Raw genomic sequence first — 22735 nt, forward strand, 5'->3', positions numbered from 1 at the left:
ATTATTTTTATTGACATATGAGTTAGAAGCTGCTGAAGTTACAACAAAACTACCTGCTGGACAGTAAACAAGCAGTCCCACTTGGCTTCAGTCTTTCATTTATCATGGGCGTATGGGTCTGAACAAATAGCTTGGATGAAATGAAATAATTAATTGTTTTGACCACAGGGTCAATGGTGGCAACACTTCTGTATAGACATATCTCACAGGTACAAGCAATAAATCTATTCATTCCTCCAACCAGATACACCTACCACAAATTTTGAAAAACACCACTATCATTTTAGGGAAATATAAAAGTTCCATTCATTATAAGTAATAATGCAATAGGAAGTTGTAAAATAGTTTATTTCTTGTAAATGAAAAGCAGCAGTAAGAAAAGGAACGTTTTTTCACTACAGCATCATTAATTCTGTTATGAACACTGTGAACATCACTAGCAAGAGTGTAAAAATTGTAGTCTTATACAAAATCCCATAAAAGAAGACCAGGCATATGATATGAGGTGTTTATGAGGTGTTTGTGGTGAACACTGTTACTGTGGCGTAACGACCCTCTGAGAGCCAAAGCCGACTAGCTGGCTGCTGGCCTCACGTTCTCATGTCTAAGCAGAGGTGAACAATCATCCGACCAGATATAGAGTGACGTGTGGTCAGCATGACGAACCCCCAGCCATTGCTAGTTTTCATGACCAAATTGTGCTATCCATTGTAGCTCCCCAATTTCCTCACGATTGTGGGTTGGCACCGGTCCCATACACTGGTTGAAAATCTCATGAGAAATTTCTTTCCCCGAGACTCGAACCAGTGCGCATTCCGTATCACCGGTCTGAAGCATGATGCCTCAGACCGCGCGGCTACGGAGCGGGATGAACACTGTTACTGTGTTTATAAACAATGGTACACTATTGTCATGCATACCATATGTTTTGAGTTATTAATTTCTTTATGCATTGAGGCATTTATGGACTCTGTAATGTAACACTTGATATGAATCTAATAGATAAGTTGTATTCCTCATAAATGATGGTCACATACAGTACTGCAAAAGTTAGAACACACTTGAAATGAAAACTCATTTGAATATGTTTTTTGCTTATGATTATGTATTTAATTAAATTATTTTGTATGTCTGCCATTACAAATATCTTTACAAGGAACTAGTTAAAATCTGACTGGGGAAAAGCATGAAGAAAGTGATTGTATTTAAGGGATGGCCAGTGAATTCTGACTTTTGCGCCAGTCTGTATAATAGTTCTGTGTTAGGGCAAAGTTTAGTCAACGCAAGACATAGTTGCATACTCATCCTTGTTTACTGTCACCTTCCCTACAAATATGCATTTTGTTACGAGTCTTAATTACTTTGCTGACATCTCCCTTTTATTCTCTTCACCATTGTGCTCCTTTTCATGCAAAACATCATATGTTGAATGAAGAAGCAGAAAAGAACATAATGATGGAAAGAGGACATTGTATTACTTTAAATACACTTGTAGACCGTTGTACCTGTCATTGAAATAAAGATCATTCTCAGAAACAAATAATTTATTATAAATAATCTGACAGCTTGCACTACGAGGGATTGGAAGTGGTTTGTGAGTATCATCCTGTTTAGGAATAAAGGTACAGTGTTACAAATGAAAAACATATAAGATAAAATATCAGTAGTAAAGTACACAAAGAAGGTTTGAGCAGTTGCAAATATGAGGACCAATAGATTCAATATTAATTTGAGGTGATAAATGTGTCTATGAGCCTCTGTCCTAAAACATGCTCTTTCTGCCTCATCTTCTGTATCACATGAGGAAAATTAAGAGATCTGTAAAATTCAATCAAAATGCTGTAACCAGTCAAGAGAGAATTGTTAATAAAGAATTTTAAAATTGTAAGGTGATATGTATTTCAATAAATCATAATTTTCTTGTTTAAAGCAAGTGTTTATATTACTTCAATGATTTTTACTTAACACCTTTGAGAGAATGTTATATTGCCAGCTGTAATACACAGTTATAAAGCTTCAAAGTATCGTATATTAAGTAAATACCTGTGATGTATGTGGCCTGGGAAGTCATATGTTGTGCTACTAGGAGACTGAAAAATGTTGCGCTTATTATAATTTGATGTAAACTTTACTGGTAATACTTTATAACACTGGAAGTTAATAGTCAGTAACGACAAAACAAATAAATGAATAATGATACTATGAACAGCAGAGCAGCAGAGAGCAACAGAAATGTGAGAAATATTTTTGTACAGAAGTCATAACATTAGTTGGGGTTATCTTGTTATGCATTCTATCCTCCTGTTTGTTGCATGTTTTGACTCTGGAAGTGTGGGATGAATTTATATGACATTTAATATGATCATTATGCCACTGATGGCTACGCCAGACTCATAACTTTTATTTTTATGTAATTTATAATAACAACAGGGCAGATGCATGAACTTGTGAGGTGGGAGAAACACCAGCACCACTTACTAGGGTCCTGAAATGATGTACTGTAACAGAGCTTAAAAATGTGCAACTTTAGTTTAGATATTTTTTTTAAAGATTAATAACATGGTGACTGCATGAAATTTGTATTTAGCTTTCAGTTGGATGGCAATAAGCAATGAATTATTGCAGCTAGATATTTTAAATTTAGTTTGGTAATAGATGATAAGCTTAACTGCAAATTTGATATTAAGTATTGTTTATAAATTGCAATAAAAAGATGCTAATGGTCAAATATCAAATTCTTCCCAAGAATGAAATGACTTCTATTGCATGAATGACATGTTAGATACGAAGGACAGGCCATGTTTTGTTTGAAAGTATTGGAATAGTAGAAAGTTGAGTCACTGTGATCTGTACCAGAAATTCCTAAAGCAAAAAAGACCTCAGTTTTAACATATTGACTCAGCTTTCTTTTTCAGGTATTTAAAATGCTTTGGCCTAATACTTCATGTGTCATGATACTAGCTATAGCATATTTAAAAGGTTTATACATTTATCTGACTGATTTTGAGGTTATGTTGGAAGAAGGAGTAAATTGTTAATGTCATGCTTACACTAGTTATGTGGATTATGGTTAATGAAAATTATGAAGGGTTGGGGCAGGAACAGATTTAGAATATTAAATCATAGTTTTCAGTTCCTAAGGACAATATCAGTTTAAAAAAATATTTAAAGATGAATTACTTATATGAATATATTAGATACAATGACAATGTGATTCAGCCTATCTTTCAGTGTGTATTATGGGAATAATTTATGAATATTAATAACTTTACTGCCTCATAAAAAATAATTAAATCTTTAATATAAGAAAGTTTTGCTGTAGTTCTATATAGGTGGTTACCAGTGTAATAAGGATTGTATCATCACAAGAGTTGAACCTCATGTTGCCTGCTACCATTGCAATTGTCACCCTTAATACCAACATTTTGTAATTCATTTTATCTAGTGTGATATGTTCCTCTGAAGCATTGGTAACTACGTACATGGTGTTACAACCCAGAAGACCACAGTTAACATCATTACCACCATGGGAACCTAAAATTTGTTTTGCTACTGTGTAGTTTGTTAATTTTGGAACATATGTCAAATGCCTTATGTTATGTAAAGATTTTTAGTGTGCGCACATTTCTGGATTCTGCATGTATACTTGCACTCTTTTAGCTTCTTTTGTGTACTGTAGATTTGCATGAACATTTTCCATTGACAAGCTGTAACATATGCTGTAGTGCTTTATTAATATCTTAACATGCTAACAAGTGGAATATGAGGTTCGTTTCACAGTTCAAAATTATATCAAGTGCTAAATTATGAGAACAGTAAGATTAATACAGTAAAGTAAGTAAAGCTGTCCCACTATATGCCATGTTGGCACGGGGGGGGGGGGGGGGGGAGATAGCTCCTACTCATTCTTGACCTTGGCACTAAGTGGGAGTGAGTGGTCAGTGTCACGCCATGGCCACGCTTTACCCCTGGGAAAGGATCCGGTACCCACTAGACAGGAGGCTGGGTGGGCCCCAGAACCAGTCTGGGTGCAGAGACTAGAGAAAAATCCTCTGCCCCCATCAGGGATTGAACATCGTTCGACAAGTCTGTAGCAAGTCACTATACTGACTGAGCTACGCCAGCTCATAAGATTGATAGAGTATAAATTATTTTATTTTTATTCCATAGTCTATTATTGTGGTTCTAACAGAACTCCATAATATCCACCATTTTATTGTTTTTATTCACTGTTTCTCTCACTGTCCTTTTTAGTTTTGATTCTTTCTGGCCCACTAGTCCTGTCACTAGACATTCTTTATTCCACCAGCAAGACTTCCCTGTCATTACTGTACTCACCTTCAGTACCAACATTTTTCAGTTCAACTTACCCAGTATAATAATTTATGAAGATTTCGGTATTCTGGGTTGTTGCGCTGTGTAGTCTGCACAATGTTAACCAACGTTTCAGAGGTCATACTGCCTCCCTGATGACTGAGTTAGTATGACCTCTGAAACATTGGTTAACATCGACCAGACTACACAGCGCAACAACCCAGAAGACCGAAATCTTCATATTCATCGCTGTGAAAACCTCAAATTTTACATAATAATTTATGTTGGAAAAATAAAAAGAGACATCTTCCAAAAATTGTATCTTTATTTTCTAACCAAATGTTATCTGCGACATTTGGATTTACTTACAGCTTATTTAGCAATATAGCATCCTCTTCCATGGTCACTCAGACATTAATTTAAGTGTTATTTTGTATAGATAATTTATAACTGTTATCTCCATCACATTGATTTCCAGAAAAGACAAATATTGTGCTAGAAACTAAAATGAAGTTATGGGAATTAAAAATGAAGTTACACAAGAATTATGCTTCATACATGCAGTGAAAAAGTCTACAAAAAAGAGGATTATGACAATTCAGAGATGAATCAAACAAAGTATCTGTTTTATGAGTAGTTAAAGCAGATGTACCACAAAAATGTTGTTTACAACAGTGACTATTTAACATGTGGTAGCATAATTGAGACTGGTAACGTACACATTCGTATCTGTGCATTAGGTGGTACGATTATAACAAAATATAGTGCACTGAAAGTCAGCACATATTTTTAACTCACTATTTTTTATAATAAAGTAACTAAACTTATATTGAACAAGTTCTAATTTATAATTGTTAGGAAGTAAATGCAGTCCTGAAATTAATATGGATTCTAAATTGTCATCTTTTGCCTTCTCTCTTGTAATGCATGAAACAAGGTCAGAGACCACAACTAAAATAAATGTGATTAATTAACTGAACAATTGCAACGTGGATTAGAATAATTATGTTTCAAACGTGAAACCATTAAAAGAGTTTATGTAAAAGTTTGAAAGATATGATGATAGACAGAAAAGTAATTCAAAACTTATTTAAAGAACTTGGTGTAAAATGACAATAACTAGTGAAAAGTAACTTCTTTCTTATGAGTTTGATACATGTGCCAATAAGTAGCCACTTAACAATTATTCAGACTTATCCTCCACATTGGGTGCAAGAAAGGGTTAAATCTTAAAATATTTCTTTGTTGCCCCAAACTACTTTCATACTTCACCACTGTAGTGCAGCACATACCTCCTGCAGTGTTTTACACATGCATATGGATCTTATTTTTCAGCTTTCTATGCCTATGGTTTATGAATCATGTAATGTTGCTCTCAGTAGCTCAGCTATGTGTCAGATGATAGGATATTGATGAAAAATGAACTGTAAGAGAAGTGGTCATGGCCTAACTAAAGGTACTGTTACTGCATTTGTCTAGAGCAGTGGTCCCCAACGCGGCACCCGCCAAGGCTTTTTTTGGGTGCCCGCGTTGTTACGGAAAGAGGTTATACTGAATAATGAAGGCCATTCAACCATGAACATTATAAAATCAAAGCACAGATCTCGACTTACTGATGCCCATCTTGACGATTGTTTGCGAGCAGCAACATCATCCTACACTCCCAAATTTGAAAAACTGGCCGATGAAATGCAGTGCCAAACATCACACTAACTTCGCACTTGAGTAATAATAATTGCACTTATAAAACTACGTATTTTTGATTGCATGGTTTCTTGTATCATTAAACGTTGTGTTGTTTTGTGTATTATTTGGTGTTCATATCTTATTTGTCCAGAGAAAAGAAAATTTGGCTTTGTTAATTGGTTGGTGCCTGCCACGATCTCATAAACTCTCAAATGTGCCCGTAGGCACAAAAGGGTTGGGGATCACTGGTCTAGAGGGACTGTGAGAAAGCTAAGAAGCCGCATTCATGATAGTCGATCTCCAGGTTAATCTCAACCCAGAAACCAGCTGTCCTGACTTAAATTTTCTCTGCAGGTAAATGCTGGGATATTACTTTAAATTAGATTGTTACCACTTTCAAATTTTCAATTCATTATTCCACAGTCATCTTGTCATCTGACGTTATATACTCTGAGCTACTGAGAGTGTTGTTACATAAACCACATGTGAATAAATATTCAGGGAGTAACAGCAGGTAAGACTTATGATTGTAGTTGCTTAGCTCTTCAGTTTCCGTAAGTAAAAATCTCAATTTATTGCATTTAAAGAGGAAAATATAAGGGACAATATGTGTACCAACTCTGTTTTAGAGCTATTAGTATTGTAATAATTGCATTCAATTAATTTCCAGCATAAATGATTCATGAGTCTTATTGTTTTTGTTGTGTCTTATGTTTTTTTTTGTGTCTTATGGTTTTGTTGTCTCATTGTTTTGTTGTGTCTTATTGTAGGTCACTGCCACAGGGTATAAACCCATTTGCAGTCAATAATAAATAATAATAATTCATTAAACTATTCAAATGACTAACTGAATTTGTAGATAGAACTGTGTTAGTGCTTAGGTGTGACAATGTTAGTTGACCATTGTTTTTCAAAAGAATTCTTTTTGTTGTGTGACATAAGGACACCTTTTTTCATAAAAAACAAACATTTACAATGTATCACTAAAAAGTTTTCATTTTCATGTTGACATCTCTGTTCTTAATACATGAGTACTAACATCCCTCCAGGATGATTTTTTTTGGCAGAAATATAAAGAAGACATACTCTGTTGAAAAGTGAACAGAAACAGGTGTAATAAAAATCAACATTGATTTGGACAAGTCTTGTAAGATATTTATGTTTTTTGTGTTTATGAAAAGAAAGGTACCAATACAATGTGTATTGCTATGAAAAGAAACACTTTTTATGCTTTGAGAATAATAATACACATCATTCATATTCTAAGGTATGTGGTCAGATATGAGTTTCCTCGGGTATATTCAGTCCCTCTAGGGAAATGCAGAGCAACTTCTTGAAACAGGTTGTAGTTAAATAGGATTTGAGGTTATTTGAGGTTTTCACAGCAGCGAGTCCGGTGATGGCTGTCTTGTGGGTTGCAGCACGATGAGTCGTTACCATGAAAATGGAGGCAGCAAGGACCTCTGAAACATTCGTAAGCTTCTACCAGACTACATGGTACTTCAACCCAGAAGACAGCCATCTTTAGGCTATTAGTGTTTCCTGTCTCTCCCAACTCATTAACCATAATCATTCTGTCTGTCATGCGATAGGTTAGAGCAGTGGTGTTCAACCTGGGGTACGCGTACCCCCGGGGGTACGTGAAATTTTAAAAAAAAAATATTAGTTTAAGATAAACACTGAATAATCAGGGCCAGATTTAGGGTTAGCCACAGGAGAACCGGACGTAAGGACATTCGATTTCGGAGATTATATACTATGTATAACTTGAATTATACACCAACACCTTTGGGGGTACAAAGTTGAAGAGAAATTATATCTGGGGGTACGCAAACAAAAAAGGTTGAATACCACTGGGTTAGAGGAGATAAATGAAATTTTACCATATCAGTACTTGGTATAGATGAATTAAGAAGTCTAAGAATTGTTCCATCAATTGTCACTGTAAACAAGAATAAAAATATTGTTTCCTTGTTTTCTCTAATAGAGGATGGAACTGTAGGAGATGATCCTGACTCTGGCAACCAACAGAAGTCTGAGGAACAACAGATATCAGGAGAAGAAGAGATACAAGAAGAGTCAGAGTCCCTCTTGGATGCCATTAACAAGATAACACTGATCAAATCTCATTAACAGTGTCTGTAGAGAAGTGCATTTACAAATACTTGTGATCTGAAAGTCGCACAATACATTTAGTGTGAATGTACCTCTATGAGTGATGTTAGGCACCCGAAAAATCTAGATCCAGCGGCCTTGGCTTTTTAAGTTAATACAATTTTGTGCCTCACCAGATGACCTGCCGATGAGCCGTGCCTGTTTGGAATTGAATATTGAGCCCAGACTATTTTGGTAGGATATCTAAGAGATTAGTGAAACTGGTAATATTTAAAACAACAATGTGGGATGCTTGAAATGTGCAACAAAATCAGTAGACAGGAGTTTCATTGTGTGAGAAGACTGAAATTTGATATGACACTACAAATAACTGAATGCACACCTCAAAATGGATTTGAAATATCATATCACAATGCTTATTCCAAGTATTGTCCCAAAAGATTTGTGTAATAACCTGTGTTAGTAACCATTAAATGTATGTACTTTAATATCAAGTGCTGGATTTGCACTGTTATGTGATTATAAATTATTATTGACCACGAATGAATTGGGTAAGTTGTTCTTTAAGAAAGCAGACTTATTTTAACACTTAAATGTAATGCATTTTTAAATAGTGTTTACTTTTTATATAATTTTCTGGATATTCCTTTATACAACTAAACACAAATATAAAAGTAAGTAAACAATAAAAGGAAATTTTATTATAAATTTGGCAAAAGTTAGATATCATTATGACTGTTACATTGGCCAGTTTCTGTCATGGAATTCATGTCATCAAGTAGTTGTCTGTTGAATGGTAATTTAAATTTTGTTTTGGGAGTTTGTGTTCATCTGTAGTTTTCCATCCAAGAAACCTGTTTTTAGATATAAAATGTTTTAATTCTTTCTTGTGGTTGAGAAGAGTGTCTTCTGCTATTTAAACTCTGCTTTTATCTGCTCTGTCACTGTCATAAAGGAGGATTTGACAAGTCAATGTTTCTTATAGTTATAGCACTGTGATCACTGAATTAAACTTGGTATCAGAGTATTGTTTAGATGTCTCAATATTTATAAAAATATGATTTTGGTGTCTGTTTTTCTCTCTCCATGACATGAAATGTTGTATCCGGGTATGGGAAAGTGTTACTTGTTCCTGTATTTTACTATTTTATTGTTGCCATTTATTTTCTTCATGCCTGGAAAAGCCAAGATTTTGGTTTCAGGGGGTGAAATTTTGTTCCAAATTTTTGTGCTGCTTGATATAAAGTATATACAGTAACTGTCTAATTTAATTTTTGTACTTACTGAACAATCTGGGTGATAGAGGTTAGCCAATTGTCTAAAACGCGCACAAAACCAAAATTTTTCGAAAAATTTCAAAACATTTTTGAATTGAAATTTTTTAGTTTTGTGCGCCATTTGGAAGATTTATAGCATTTTGGTTTTTTTGAAAATTTTGAAAATTTGCCTCAAAATTCTCCCCACCCGATACCTGCCAGACACGTTTTCTGGCGTGGTCTGTCTCTGGCGAACCCTCTCACTGACGGACAGGGACTCTGCTGTACACAGTCACTAGACCATCCGGTCTCTCTATGGCCCTGTTTCTTACGCGCCGTCCTTGCAAGGAACGCTTCCTGTGGAGATCACGTGAGGCATAGAAGTTGTCCGCCAGAGACTGTGAGGCAGAGAACGCGGCCGGCCGAGACCTTGTAAGGAGGAGTCTCTGTAAGGCCGAGAGCTAGTGAGACCATCAACGAGTCATGCAGAGGCCTGCTGTAGTAGAGACGAGTTCTAGCAGGAAGCTGTTCTAGTGAAGTTCGGTTGTGGGAAATTTGAGAATTTTTGACAATTTTCTAAAAAACAAAAAATGCTGGAAATTGTCTAAAATGCGCACAAAACAAAAATTTTGGAAAAAAATTCCAAAAAAAATGAAGTGAAAATTTTAAATGTTTTTGCTTTGTGCGCCATTTGGAAGATTTCGAGCATTTTTCGATTTTTTGAAAATTTTGAAAAATTGTTGTTTGCGCTTCACTCATGTCGATAACGAACACTGGTGCTGTTACTTGAGTACTGACGTCTCAGTTCTGACCCACAGAAAAGGAACATGCCAGGTCTTGCTGCACGTGTCTGCAGCATGAAGCTGACGTCAGCATCTTGACTCAGACCGGTGTGCGGCTGTTTTTTTAATCTCATTCTTTCAACTGTGCTGCTTTCTTTGCGTCATGCCGCCTCTGAGAAGCCGATGTGCGGCAGACAACACGTGGGGCAGAAACGGACCTGCAGAGACCGAGTCCTGCAGACGCCGGTTGGTGCAGACACCGAGGCAGGCAGCAACCCGGTGAGATAGAGCGCTAGTCCGGCAGGGAAAGGTTGAGGCATAAACCGAGTTTGACAGGCATCTCTTGGGGAGAGTTTAGAAAAAATATTCAAATTATTTAAAATTTTTCCAAAAATCAAAAAATGCTGGAAGTTGTCTGAAAAGTGCACAAAACCAATTTTTTTTTAAAATTTTGAATTTTGTTGTTGAAAATTTCGAAAAAAAATTTGAAGGTGAAAATTTTCAAATTTTTTTGCTTTTGTGAGCTTTTTGGACAATTTACAGCATTTTTTGATTCTTTTAAAATTTTGAAAATTTTCAAATTTCCACCACGTGATGCATTGCGGATCATATTTCTCTCGGACTGTTTCTGATGTACTGTGTCTCTGACTCATGCGGTCCGTGTCTGATTCGGGGCCTGCACGGACGGGTCTCTGTATGACATGGTCCTGACGAGCCGCCTCTCAGAAGAACATTTGCATCAGACAACAAATGGGGCAGACACGGACCTGCAGAGGCCGGTTGGTAGCAGACACCGAGGCAGATAGAGGCAGAGTCCGCCAGAGACAGGATGAGGCATTCACCTTGTTTGGGAGGCATCTATTGGGGAGAGTTTACAAAAAATGTTCATATTTTTCGAAAAATCAAAGAATGCTGGAAATTGTATGAAAAGCGCACAAAAACAAGAAATTGGGTAAATTTTGAAAAAAATTTGAAAGTGAAATTTTTCAAATATTTTTGGTTATGTGCGCTTTTTGGATAATTTCTAGCATTTTTTGAAAATTTTTAATTTCCACCACCTGATGCCTTGCAGAACCGGTCTCTCTCGAACCTTTCCTGATGTATTGTGTCTCTAACGAATGCAGTCTCTACCTGACTCAGGCTGTGCACGTACCGGTCTCTGTATGACACGGCTCTGACGTGCAGTCTTTGAGAAGGCGAGGGTCTGCAGGCAACACGTGAAGCAGCCAGGGAAGTGCAGAGACCAGAGATCTGCAGAGGCCTGTTGGTGCATACACCGAGGCAAGTAGCAACTGGTTGAGATAGAAGCCGAGTCCGGCAGAGACAGGATGTGGCATTGACCGAGACTGGCATGCATCTCTTTGGGAGACCTTTGAAAATTTTTGAAAATTTTCAAAATATTTGAAAAATCAAAAAATGATAGAAATTGTCTGAAAAGCGAAGAAAAGAGAGAATTATTGAAAATTTTGAAAAAATATTGAAGGTGAAATTTTTCAATTTTTTTTGGGTTTTGTGTTCTTTTTGGGCAATTTCCAGCATTTTTTGATTTTATGAAAAGTTTGATATTTTTCAAAATTCCACCACATGATGCCTTGCAGAACCGGCCTCTCTCGGACTGTTTCTGATGTACTGTTACGAATGCGGTCTGTACCTGACTCGGGCTGGGCACGGATCTGTATGACACGACTCTGAAGTGCCGTCTTTGAGAAGGCCAGGTGCTGCAGTCAACACGTGAAGCAGCCAGGGACGTACAGAGACCAGAGATGTGCAGAGGCCTGTTGGTGCATACACCGAGGCAAGCAGCAGCTGGTTGAGATAGAAGCCGAGTCCAGCAGAGACAGGATGTGGCATTCACCGAGACTGGCATTTTCATGATTTTTGAAAAAATAAAAAATGGTGGAAATTTTGGACAATTTCTAGCATTTTTTGAAAATTTTTAATTTCCACCACGTGATGCATTGCGGATCCTGTCTCTCTCAGACTGTTTCTGATGTACTGTGTCTCTGACGAATGCGGTCTGTGCCTGACTCAGGCTCTGCACGGATGGGGCTCTGTATGACATGACTCTGACGTGCCGCCTCTGAGAAGCCCATGTGCGGCAGACAACACGTGAGGAAGACACGGACCTGCAGAGTGCGGTTGGTGCAGAAACCGAGGCAGGCAGCAACCCGGTGGGACAGAGGCCTAGTCCGCCATCGACAGGTTGAGGCATTCACCGAGTTTGGCAGGCTTCTCTTGGGGAGAGTTTAGAAAGAATATTCAAAATTTTCGAAAAATCAAGAAATGCTGGAAATTGTCTGAAAGCACACAATTTTTTTTTTTTTTAAAAAAATGAATATTTTTTCTAAACTCTCCCCAAGAAATGCCTGCCAAACTCGGTGAATGCCTCAACCTGTCTCTGCCGGACTCGCCATCTACGTATTTCAACGGGTTGCTGCCTGCCTCGGTGTCTGCACCAACCGGTCTTTGCAGTATCCGGTCACTGCAGGTCCGTGTCTGCCCCATGTGTTGTCTGAAGCAAATGGGCTTCTGAGAGGCGGCAAATCAGGGCCATGTCATACAGAGACCCGTCCTTGCAGAGCTCGAGTTACGCACAGACCGCATTCGTCAGAGACACAGTACATCAGAAACAGTCCGAGAGAGACATGATCTGCAGGGACAGGTTGATGCAGAAAAAGAGTTTGACAGGTATCTCTTGGGGACAGTTTAGAAAAAATATTAAAATTTCTCAAAATTTTTGAAAAATAAAAAAATGATGGAAATTGTATGAAAAGCGCACAGAACCAATATTTTTTTAAAATTTTGATAAAAATTGAATGTGAAATTTTTCGGTTTTGTGTGCTTTTTGGACAATTTCTAGCATTTTTTGATTTTTTGAAAATTTTGAAATTTTTCAAAATTCCACCACCTGATGCCTTGCAGAACCGGTCTCTCTCGAACTGTTTCAGATGTACTGTGTCTCTTACGAATGCGGTCTGTACCTGACTCGGGCTGAGCACGGACCGGTCTCTGTATGACACGGCTCTGACATGCCGTCTTTGAGAAGGCCAGGTGCTGCAGGTAACACGTGAAGTATCCAGGGACATGCAGAGTCCAAAGATGTGCAGAAACCTGTTGGTGCATACACCGAGGCAAGCAGCAGATGGTTGAGATAGAAGCCGAGTCCGGCAGAGATAGGATGTGGCATTCACAGAGGCTGGCATGCATCTCTTTAGGAGATCTTTGAAGATTTTTAAAATTTTTAAAAAAAGTTGAAAAATCAAAAATTGATGGAAATTGTCTGTAAAGCGCACAAAACCGATTTTTTTAAAAATTTTGAAAAACATTTGGAAGGTGAAATTTTTCAAATATTTGTGGTTTTGTTCGCTTTTTGGGCAATTTCCAGAGCTTTTTGATTTTTTGAAAATTTTGAATTTTTTCAAAATTCCACCACCTGATGTCTTGCAGAACTGGTCTCACTCGAACTGTTTCAGATGTACTGTCTCTTACGAATGCGGTCTGTACCTGACTCGGGCTGGGCTCGGACCGGTCTCTGTATGACACGGCTCTGACGTGTCGTCTTTGAGAAGACCAGGTGCTGCAGCCAGGGACGTGCAGAGACCAGAGATGTGCAGAGGCCTGTTGGTGTATACACCGAGACAAACAGCAGCTGGTTGAGATAGAAGCCGAGTCCGGCAGAGACAGTATGTGGCATTCACCGAGACTGGCATACATCCCTCTAGGAGACCATTGAAAAATTTTGAAAATTTTCATAATTTTTGAAAAATCAAATAATGATGGAAATAGTCTGTAAAGCGCACAAAACCAAATTGTTTTGAAAATTGTGAAATTTTTCAATTATTTGTGGTTTTGTGAGCTTTTTGGGCAATTTCCAGCATTTTTTGATTTTTTGAAAATTTTGAAATTTTTCAATATTCCGCCACCTGATGCCTTGCAGTACCGGTCTCTCTCCAACTATTTCAGATGTACTGTGTCTCTAACGAATGCGGTCTGTGCCTGACTCGGGCTCTGCACGGACTGGTCTCTCTATGACCTGGCTCTGACTTGCCGCCACTGAGAAGCCCATGTGCGGCAGACAACACGTGAAGCAGGCACTGACCTGCAGTGGCCGGTTGGTGCAGACACTGAGGCAGGCAGCAACCCGGTTGAACAGAGGCCGAGTCCGCCAGGGACAGGTTGAGGCAATCACCAAGTTTGGCAGGCATCTCTTGGGGAGAGTTTAGAAAAAATATTCAGATTTTTCAAAATTTTCGAAAAATAAAAAATGCTGGAAATTGTCTGAAAAGCTCACAGAACCAAAATTTTTTGAAACATTTGAAAAAAATTTGAATGTGAAATTTTTCAATTTTTTTGGTTTTTTGCGCTTTTTGGACAATTTCCATCATTTTTTGATTTTTTGAAAATTCTGAAATTTATCAAAATTGTACTACCTTTTGCGTTGCGGAAGCTGTCTGTCTCGGACTGCTTCTGATGTACTGTTTCTCTGACGAATGTGGTCTGTGCCTGACTTGGGCTCTGCACGGACGTTTCTCTGTATGACATGGCTCTGACGTGTCGCAGACATCGTGTTTTGACTGTTACATGCCTTGAGGCATGCCGGTGTGCGGCCTACCTAAGAGATCGCCTGAGGTGGAGAACGAGCCCGTCAAAGAACAGGTGAGGCGGTCAATGAGTCCGGTAAGAGCGAGTGAGGTAGTGACCGAGTCATAAAGAAATCGTGTGTGTCAGAGAACAGGTGTAGCAAAGATCGGGTGTAGCAGTGGCCGTAACGAGCAGAGATCTGTTCTGGTGATAATCGGGTAGAGAGATAATTTGAATTTTTTTTACAAACATCAGAAAATTTTCAAAATATCAAAAAATCTTGCAATTTGTCTATAAAGCGCACAAAAACCAAAGATTTTCGATGTTCTTGTATTTTTTGAATTTACAGCATATTTTGGTTTTTCGAAAATTTTGTAAAATGAGATTTTTTCAAAATTCCCCGAATCCGATCACTGATGACTGCCAGGCTAGGCCTCTGTTGTGCCAAATATGACAAACTCTGTCTGTGTTGAAATCGGTCTGTGCACGACGAGTCCTCTATATTACCTGCGCTCTGACGGGAGGATTTTACAAAAACAGGGTCCGATAAGATTGGTTTTTGAAAAGACCGAGTATCACAGAGACCGGGTGAGAGAGAGACGGTGCGGCAGGAACCTGGTGAAGCTGAGACGGAGACTGGCGAAGAACGCGTGAGTCAGAGACCTGGTCTATCAGAGATCGCTTGTGGCAGAGAACAAGTCCGGCAAATAACGGGTGAGGCAGATAATGAGTCCGGAAAGAGGGGGTGCGGTAGGGACCGAGTCATACAGAGATCGTGTGTGTCAGAGAGCAGGTCTAGCAATGGCCGGAAGTGGCAATGACAGTGACGAGCAGAGAACTATTCTGATGATAATCGGATAGGGAGAGAATTAGAAATTAGAGAATTGGGCACGATACGTAAAATTTAAGGTTTTTTGAAAATTGTCCATATTCGATCACTGCCAAAACCAGTGACCTCCAAGACTGGCCTCTGCTGTACCGAATGTGAAACACCCTGGCTGCTGGAATCGGTCTGTGCACGATCCGTTCTGTATAATACAAGCGCTCTGGCGGGAGGACTTTGCAAAGCAGGGTCCGGTAGAGTCTGGTTTTGGCAAAGACTCACAGAGACCGGGTGAGAGAGAGACAGTGCGGCAGGGACTGGGTGAAGCAGATGCAGAACTGGAGAAGAATGCGTGAGTCAGAGACCTGGTCTATCAGAGATCGCTAGAGGCAGAGAACGTGTCCGGCAAATAACGTGTGATGCAGACAATGAGTCCGGCAAGAGCGAGTGAGGTAGTAAAGGAGTGATACAGAGATCTTGTGTGTCAGAGAGCAGGTATAGCAAAGACCGGGTGTGGCAGTGACCGAGACGACAAGACAACTGTTCTGGTGATAATCGGGTAGGCAAAAAATTCGAAAATCTTCGAAAAATCAAAATTCTGCGATCATTCTAAAAAGCGCACAAAATGAAAATTTTTAATTTTTTTAAGTTAAAAATTTTCAATTTTTTTGTTTTGTGCTCTTTTTGGAGAATATCCAGCATTTTTTGATTTTTTGAAAATTTTGTTAATTTTTAATTTTTTCAAAATTCTCCCCATCCGATCATTGCCAGAACCGTTGACTGCCAGGCTAGGCCTCTGCTGTACCGACTATGACACACCCTGTCTCTGCTGGATTTGGTCTGTGCACGATGCGTTCTCTGTATTACCCGAGCTCTGATGGGAAGTCTTTGCATCAACAGAGTCCGGTAGAGACCGAGTCTCATAGAAACCGGGTGAGAGAGAGACATCCCGGCAGGGACCGGGTAAAGCAGAGACAGAGAGTGGCGAAGAATGCGTGAGTCAGAGAACTGGAGGTGGTGTTGTTGGTGACGTGGTTGTGTAGTGTTGTTTCTGGAAACGTGGTGGTGTTGGGACGTGGTGGTGTTTGGACTTGTTGGCGGTGGATACTTGGAGATGGTTATAGAGACGTGGCGGTGGAATCGTGCTGGCTTTTATGACGTGGAATAGACGTTCTGGCGGAGACGTTATGGCGAGGGTTACATGGTGGTCTTGGAGGTGGTGGAGACGTGGAGGTAGCGGTGGGAACGTGGTGGTGGTGACGTGAGTGTTGTAAAGACGTGGTGGCGGTAAAGTCATCGTCGGTGTCGTGGTGGCATTAAAGACATATTCGCTGTGGAAACGTGGTGGTGACATGGGGGCGGTAGCCTTGAGGTGGTTTTGGAGACGTGGCAGTTTTGAAGTTGTTGCGGTTGGCATGAAGTGGTTATGGTGATAGAAAAATAGTTGTAGAGGTGGTGACATGATGACGGTAGTAGTCGTTGGGACGTATTGGTGGTGGTGGTTGGGTCGTTGTGGCGGTGGTGGTGGTAGAGACGTGGTTCTGTTGAAATGTGGAGACTGGAAACGAGTTATGGTGGAGCGTGCGGTGGTAGTGGAGACGTGCCGGCTTTGGAGACGTGGTGGTGGTGGTTGTCGTGGCGTGGTTGTGGTTGTGATGGAGACGTGTTTGATGTGAGTCATTGTAGTGGTACTTGTGGAAACATGTTAGCTTTGGATAAGTGGTGGTAGATATGATGGTTGTGGTAGTGGAGAATTGTTGGAGGCAGAGACATATTGGCGGTTGTGGTGGTCGTGATAGTGGTGGAGACGTGGTGGCAATGGAGACATCGAGGTGTTTGTCGTGGTGGTGGTTGGGACGTAGTGGTGTTGGTGTTGAATTTGTGGCGATGGTGGAGTCGTGTGGCGGTGGGTGCTGGACTTGGAGACGTGGTGGTACTGGTGGAAGAGACGTGGTGGCGGTGGTGGTAGTAGAGACGTGGTGTCTGTGGACAAGTGGTTTCGGTGGTGCTGGTTGAGACGCGGTGGGGGAAGGAAGTGGCTGTGGTGGTGGAGAGGACGTACTGGCTTTGGAGACGTGATGGTAGTGCTGGAATAGACGTGATGGCGTCGGAGACGTGGTTGTGGAGACGTGTTGGTGACATGGCGGTGGAAACATGGAGGTGTTCGAGACGTGGTGGTGGTGGAGAAGAGTTGTGGTAGTGGTTGGGACATAGTTCCGAAGGAGACGTGGTGGTGTTGTTTGTGGAAACGTGGTGGCGGTGGAGAAGTGATGGTCTTTTTGAAGACGTGGTGGTGGTGGTGGAGACGTGTTGCTGGTGGTGGTGGTGGAGTGGTCATGGCGATAGAGACGTGGTGTCGGTGGTGACGGAGCTTGTGGTCGTGTCAGAGATGTAGCGGTAGTGATAGTGGTGGTGGCGGCACTGACGTGGTTGTGGAGACGGGGCGGCGTTGGTGACGTGGTGATTGTGATAATGGAGACGTCATGGCGATAAAGACATTTTGTTGGCTGTGGAGACATGATGGCAGTGGATACGGGCTGGACGTGGTGGTGGACACGTGGTGACATTGGAGGTGGAGACGAAGTGGCAGTGGTCACGTGGAGGTTGTTGTGTCGGTGATGACATCGTGGCAGTGGAAACCATGTGATGCGGTGATGGAGACGTGTTGGTGGTTGAGTCTTCGTGGTAGCAGAAACGTGGTGATGGTGGTGGTAGGGACGTGTTGGCGATGGTGGAGACTTGATTATGGTCATGGAGATGAGGTGGTGGTGTGATGGTATTTGTGGAGACGCGGAGGTAGATAACATATTGTGAAGAAGTGCTGGCGGTGGTGATGTGGTAGCTTTGAAGAAATGGTATTGGTGATGGAATACACATTGTGGCGGAGACGTGGTGGCGGTGGAGAGTTTGTGGTTTTAGGTATGTAGTGTTGGTGGTCGGGACGTGGTTGCTGTGGAGACGTAGTGACTGTGGTGAACACATTGTGGCGGTGAAGACGTGGTGGTATTTGTTGTGGAGACCTGATGGCGGTTCAGGCGTAATGATGGTGGTGTTGTAGACGTGGTGGTATTGGACACATTTTGAGATAGTGGTGGTGGATATGTGGTGGCGTTGAAGACGTGTTGGTTTTGGTGATGGAGACGTAGTGGTAGTGGTATTAGTGGTACGTGCTGACTTTGGAGACATGGTGGTAGTGGTGGAATAAATATGAGGGCGTTAGAGACGTTGGGGCAGTTGACACGTGGTGCTGGAGGCGTCATGTAATGGTGGACACGTGGTTGCGGTCGATACTTGATGGTTTTGGTCTAGACGTGGTGGACATGAATACGTAGTTGTGGTGATGATGCAAAAGAGGTGGTGGTTGAGTCGTGGTCCTGTTGGTGGAGACGGGGTGGCGGAGGGGGCGTGTTTGCGGCAGTGATGAAGACGTGGTTGCGGTGGAGTCGTGGTGGTGGAGACCTGGCAGTGGCGCTGGAGACGTGCTAGCAGTGGTTGTGACGTGGTGGTCGTATAACATTGAAGTGGCAGTGGTGTAGACATGATGGCACTAAAATTATGGTGGTTGTAATGGTGAAGTTGTTGCTTTAGAGACGTGTTGTTTATGGTGGTGAAGACGTGGTGGTGGTGGTGGAGGTCTTTGAGGCTTGGTGGTGATGGATGAGTGGTTGTGGTCATGGGTGGAAAGTGGTTGCAGTGGATACGTGGTGGCGGTTAGGGCGTGTTGATAGTGGTGGTGGAGACGTGGTGGCGGTGAAGACGTTTTGGTGGTGGTGGTGGTAGATTCGTCGTCTGGAATGAGACGTAATAGTAGATTGTGTGGAGACGTGGTGGCGTTGGGGACCTAGTGATAAAGTTGGTGGTGAAGACATGGTGTCGGTGGTAACGGAGCTACTGGTCGTAAAGGAGGCGTGGCAGCGGTAGCGTCGTGATGGCGGTGGAGAGCTGGGGGTTGTGGTGGTGGCAGAGACTTGATAGAGGTGGAGGCGTAGTTTCATTGGTGGCGGGGACGTGGTGGTTGTGGAAACGTTGTGACGGTGGTGTTGGAGACGTGGAATTGAAGACGTAGTGGTGGTGGAGACATGCTGGCTGCAGAGACGTGGTTGTGGTGGTGGAATAGAAGTGGTGGCATTGGAGACGTGTTAGTGATGGTGGTGGACACAATGGTTGTGGAGACGTGGTTGCGGTTGTGCTGTTGGTAAAGACGTGGTGGTAGTGGTTGTGGAGAAGACGAGGTGACAGCGGAAATATACCGTATGTGGTGATGGTCACATTGTGGTGTAGACATGCTGGCGGTGTAGTCTTGGTGGTGCGTATGGAGGTAGAGACGTGGTGGCGGTGGTGTTGGTGTTGGCGGGGACTTGGTGGTTGTGGAGAAGGGATTGCAGTGGACACGTGGTGATGGTGGTGGTCGAGCCGTGCTGGAAATGGAGACGTTTTGGAAGTGGTGGTGGAGACTTGGCGCTGGTAGCTTAGATGTAATGGCGCTAAAGGCATGTTGGTTTTAGTGGTGGAGACGTAGTGGCAGTAGAGACCTAATAGTGGTGGTGCAGACGAGGTAGCGGTGGTGGTGACGTGGTGGTTGTGAAAACATGCTTGCGGTGGAGACGTGCTGGAGGTGGTGATGTATTGCCTTTGGAGACGTGGTGGCGTTTGGGCCATTGTGGTGGTGGTGGTAGTGGTCGTGTAGACATGTCAGTGATAAAGACGTCGCGGTGGTAGTGGAGACGTTGCTGTGGAAACGTGGTGATAACAGTGGATACGTTGATGTAGTGGTGGTGGTGTTAATGGTGTGCCGGTTAATGCGTGGTGGTGGTGGTGGCGGAGATATGGCAGTAGTGGAGACGTGTTGGTTGTTGTGGTGGAGACGTGGTGGCGTTGGAGGTGTGTTATTGGTGGTGAAGACATGGTGGCGGCAGAGGGGTGTTGGAGGTGGAGATGTGGTGGCGTTAGAGACGGTGGTAGTGGTGGCGATAGAGACGTGGTGGTAATGGAGATTTGTAGGCGGTTTAGGCGTAGTAGTGGTGTTGGTGGAGACATGGTGGCGATGGATATGTTGTGGTCGCGGAGAAGTGGTGGCGGTGGGGACTAAATGGTTGTAGAGACGCTTTGTTTGCGGATGTGTCGTAGACGGTGTGGTGGTGGGGACGTTTTGGTGTTAGTGGTGACATGGTAGTGTTTGTGGTGGTGGAGACGTGGTTGTAATTGTGGTGGCGACGGAGTCTTATTGGAGGTGATGGAGGTGGTTGCGTTGGAGACGTAATAGTGTTGGTATTGGCGTAGACGTAGTGACGGTGGCAACGATAATGGAATGCTGTAGTTGGTAAATAAAATCTCGATTTCAGATCATTCTAATAACTAGATTAGGCCCTCGATACTATTCCATTATAATGGCCAGACTGGACCGTGGACCATAAACCGTTCTAACTGCAGGATATGGGCATTGTCTAGATTGGGGCTTTGACCCCAGTTAGTTCTCGTTGCAATAAAGAGGCCTAGAGCCTAGACCATCCATGGCTAGATGGGAACTTCGATCACAGAGTTTTACATTGGAGAGTTAGGGGCCTCAATCCTTAACAATCATATTCGCTACACGGCGGAAATTATTCTATTATATTCAAATGGCTAGATAAGGTTAGAAATGAGTTTTGATTCTCGACCATTGCATTGGCTAGAGAGTTTATGGATCCCAGATAAGTTTGTCTAGATAGCGGCATCAATCCTAGACCTTTCTATTAGCTAGATATTAGTCTCATTCGTAATCCATTTTAATGTATAGATAGGGTCTTCATCCTAGACCATAACGAGACTGGAAAGTTGTAATGTGTACCGGAATATATACATGATTTTTTCACTATTTTGAATTATTAATACAAGTTTGTGTCAGTTATCTCACATAGACAAATTTAATTTCCAACTACAAAAATCCTATTAGTGTCTTCTGTTTTATGTAAATAAACACCGCTACGATATAAAGCACGTTTGCTATTTGGTGGCGCACTGGTATCATACGCATTTGGTCGCGAGATTGAAATTTCGTCAAGCTGAACTTTTCATGATAATAAATTTTCTTAAGTCCCAGATACTACATCATTTTAATGGATACATACGGCTATCACCAAATACAATTAAAAGGGCTAAATACGTACCTAGATCCCAGACCATTCACTGCCATTGTGATTTAGAGACCCCGATCCTAGGCCATTCTAATGAATTAGTAGGGGCCTCGAATTTTTAAATTTTATTTCCTAGATAGTGCTTCAGTCCTAGAACATTATAGAGTGCCAAGCGGCCTCGATTTCAGGCCATTTAACGGCTAAATAAGAATCTGGTTTGTACAAAATTAGTGACTGCACAAGGGCCTCGATATCATAACATTCTAATGGTTAGACAGGGCTATCGATCCTATATCATTATATTGGTTAGATAGAGGCCTAGAACCTAGGCCATTATAAGACGAGATAGGAGTCTGGTTAATTCCGGTTCACTTACGTACTCGTATGTGCACATCGCCTCATAATCATCTCAATGCCGATAAGACTGGTCGTTCACCAGCTGGAACTGAACTTCAAGGCTGTCGCCCGTTAAATTAGAGAATTAATTACTTGTGCTAATGAAGTAACTACTTTAAATGTCCTAAATGATTATCTATGTACGTTGTGGCCCTTCATGTAATGGAAGAAATACACCTCAGACGAGATGGATGGTCGTTTCTCATATGAGCAAAGCATCCATTACGTAATTCAACAGCTCAGCCCTCGTGCTCGAAGTCGCTGCATATACCAGGAACTTCATATTTCCCCAATAACAGATAATAGTCTAAATAAGCCAGGTCAGTTAACCTCGGTGGCCATGCAACCAGACCCTGCAACCCAGTCCAACGATTTTGGAAATGACTGAGAAACGCAGTTACCTAATTACAAAATGAGTGCACAATCTCGCTGCAGCCACAGCTCTCGCTTGAACTGGCAGCTCATCTTCCAGGAATTGTTAGATATGTTCGTTTCCAGCAATATCCCACCAAATGTTACTGAAAAATGGTTCTGAATATATGTTTCTGTGGATACGTAAGGATTTTAAGCAATGAGATGTGTTAAATTCCCTGCGCAAATGATGCTGTCTCGGTTGCACGGAGCCTTATCGGTATAGAAAACATTTCGTGTGCTGCTGTTGGTTACCTG

General features: G+C 41.5%; 1 protein-coding gene across 2 annotated transcripts in view; it reads left to right on the forward strand.

Moving 5' to 3' along the window:
* kar (monocarboxylate transporter 10-like protein kar) overlaps window positions 1-9142 on the forward strand; it is a 61137-nt gene extending 51995 nt beyond the window's left edge. For both annotated transcript variants that reach the window (XM_087341058.1, XM_022081356.2), the window contains one exon: window positions 7988-9142. In XM_087341058.1, coding sequence (XP_087197184.1) covers window positions 7988-8133 — 146 coding nt within the window. In that variant the 3' untranslated portion in view covers window positions 8134-9142. The remainder of the gene's footprint in view (window positions 1-7987) is intronic.
* The last annotated feature ends 13593 nt before the right edge of the window (window positions 9143-22735 follow it).

The sequence above is a fragment of the Zootermopsis nevadensis genome, unplaced genomic scaffold, assembly GCF_977971745.1.
Source record: "Zootermopsis nevadensis isolate Lab colony 2312 unplaced genomic scaffold, Znev_1.0 Znev_ptg000061l, whole genome shotgun sequence".
In the NCBI taxonomy this organism is placed as follows: Eukaryota; Metazoa; Arthropoda; class Insecta; order Blattodea; family Termopsidae; genus Zootermopsis; species Zootermopsis nevadensis.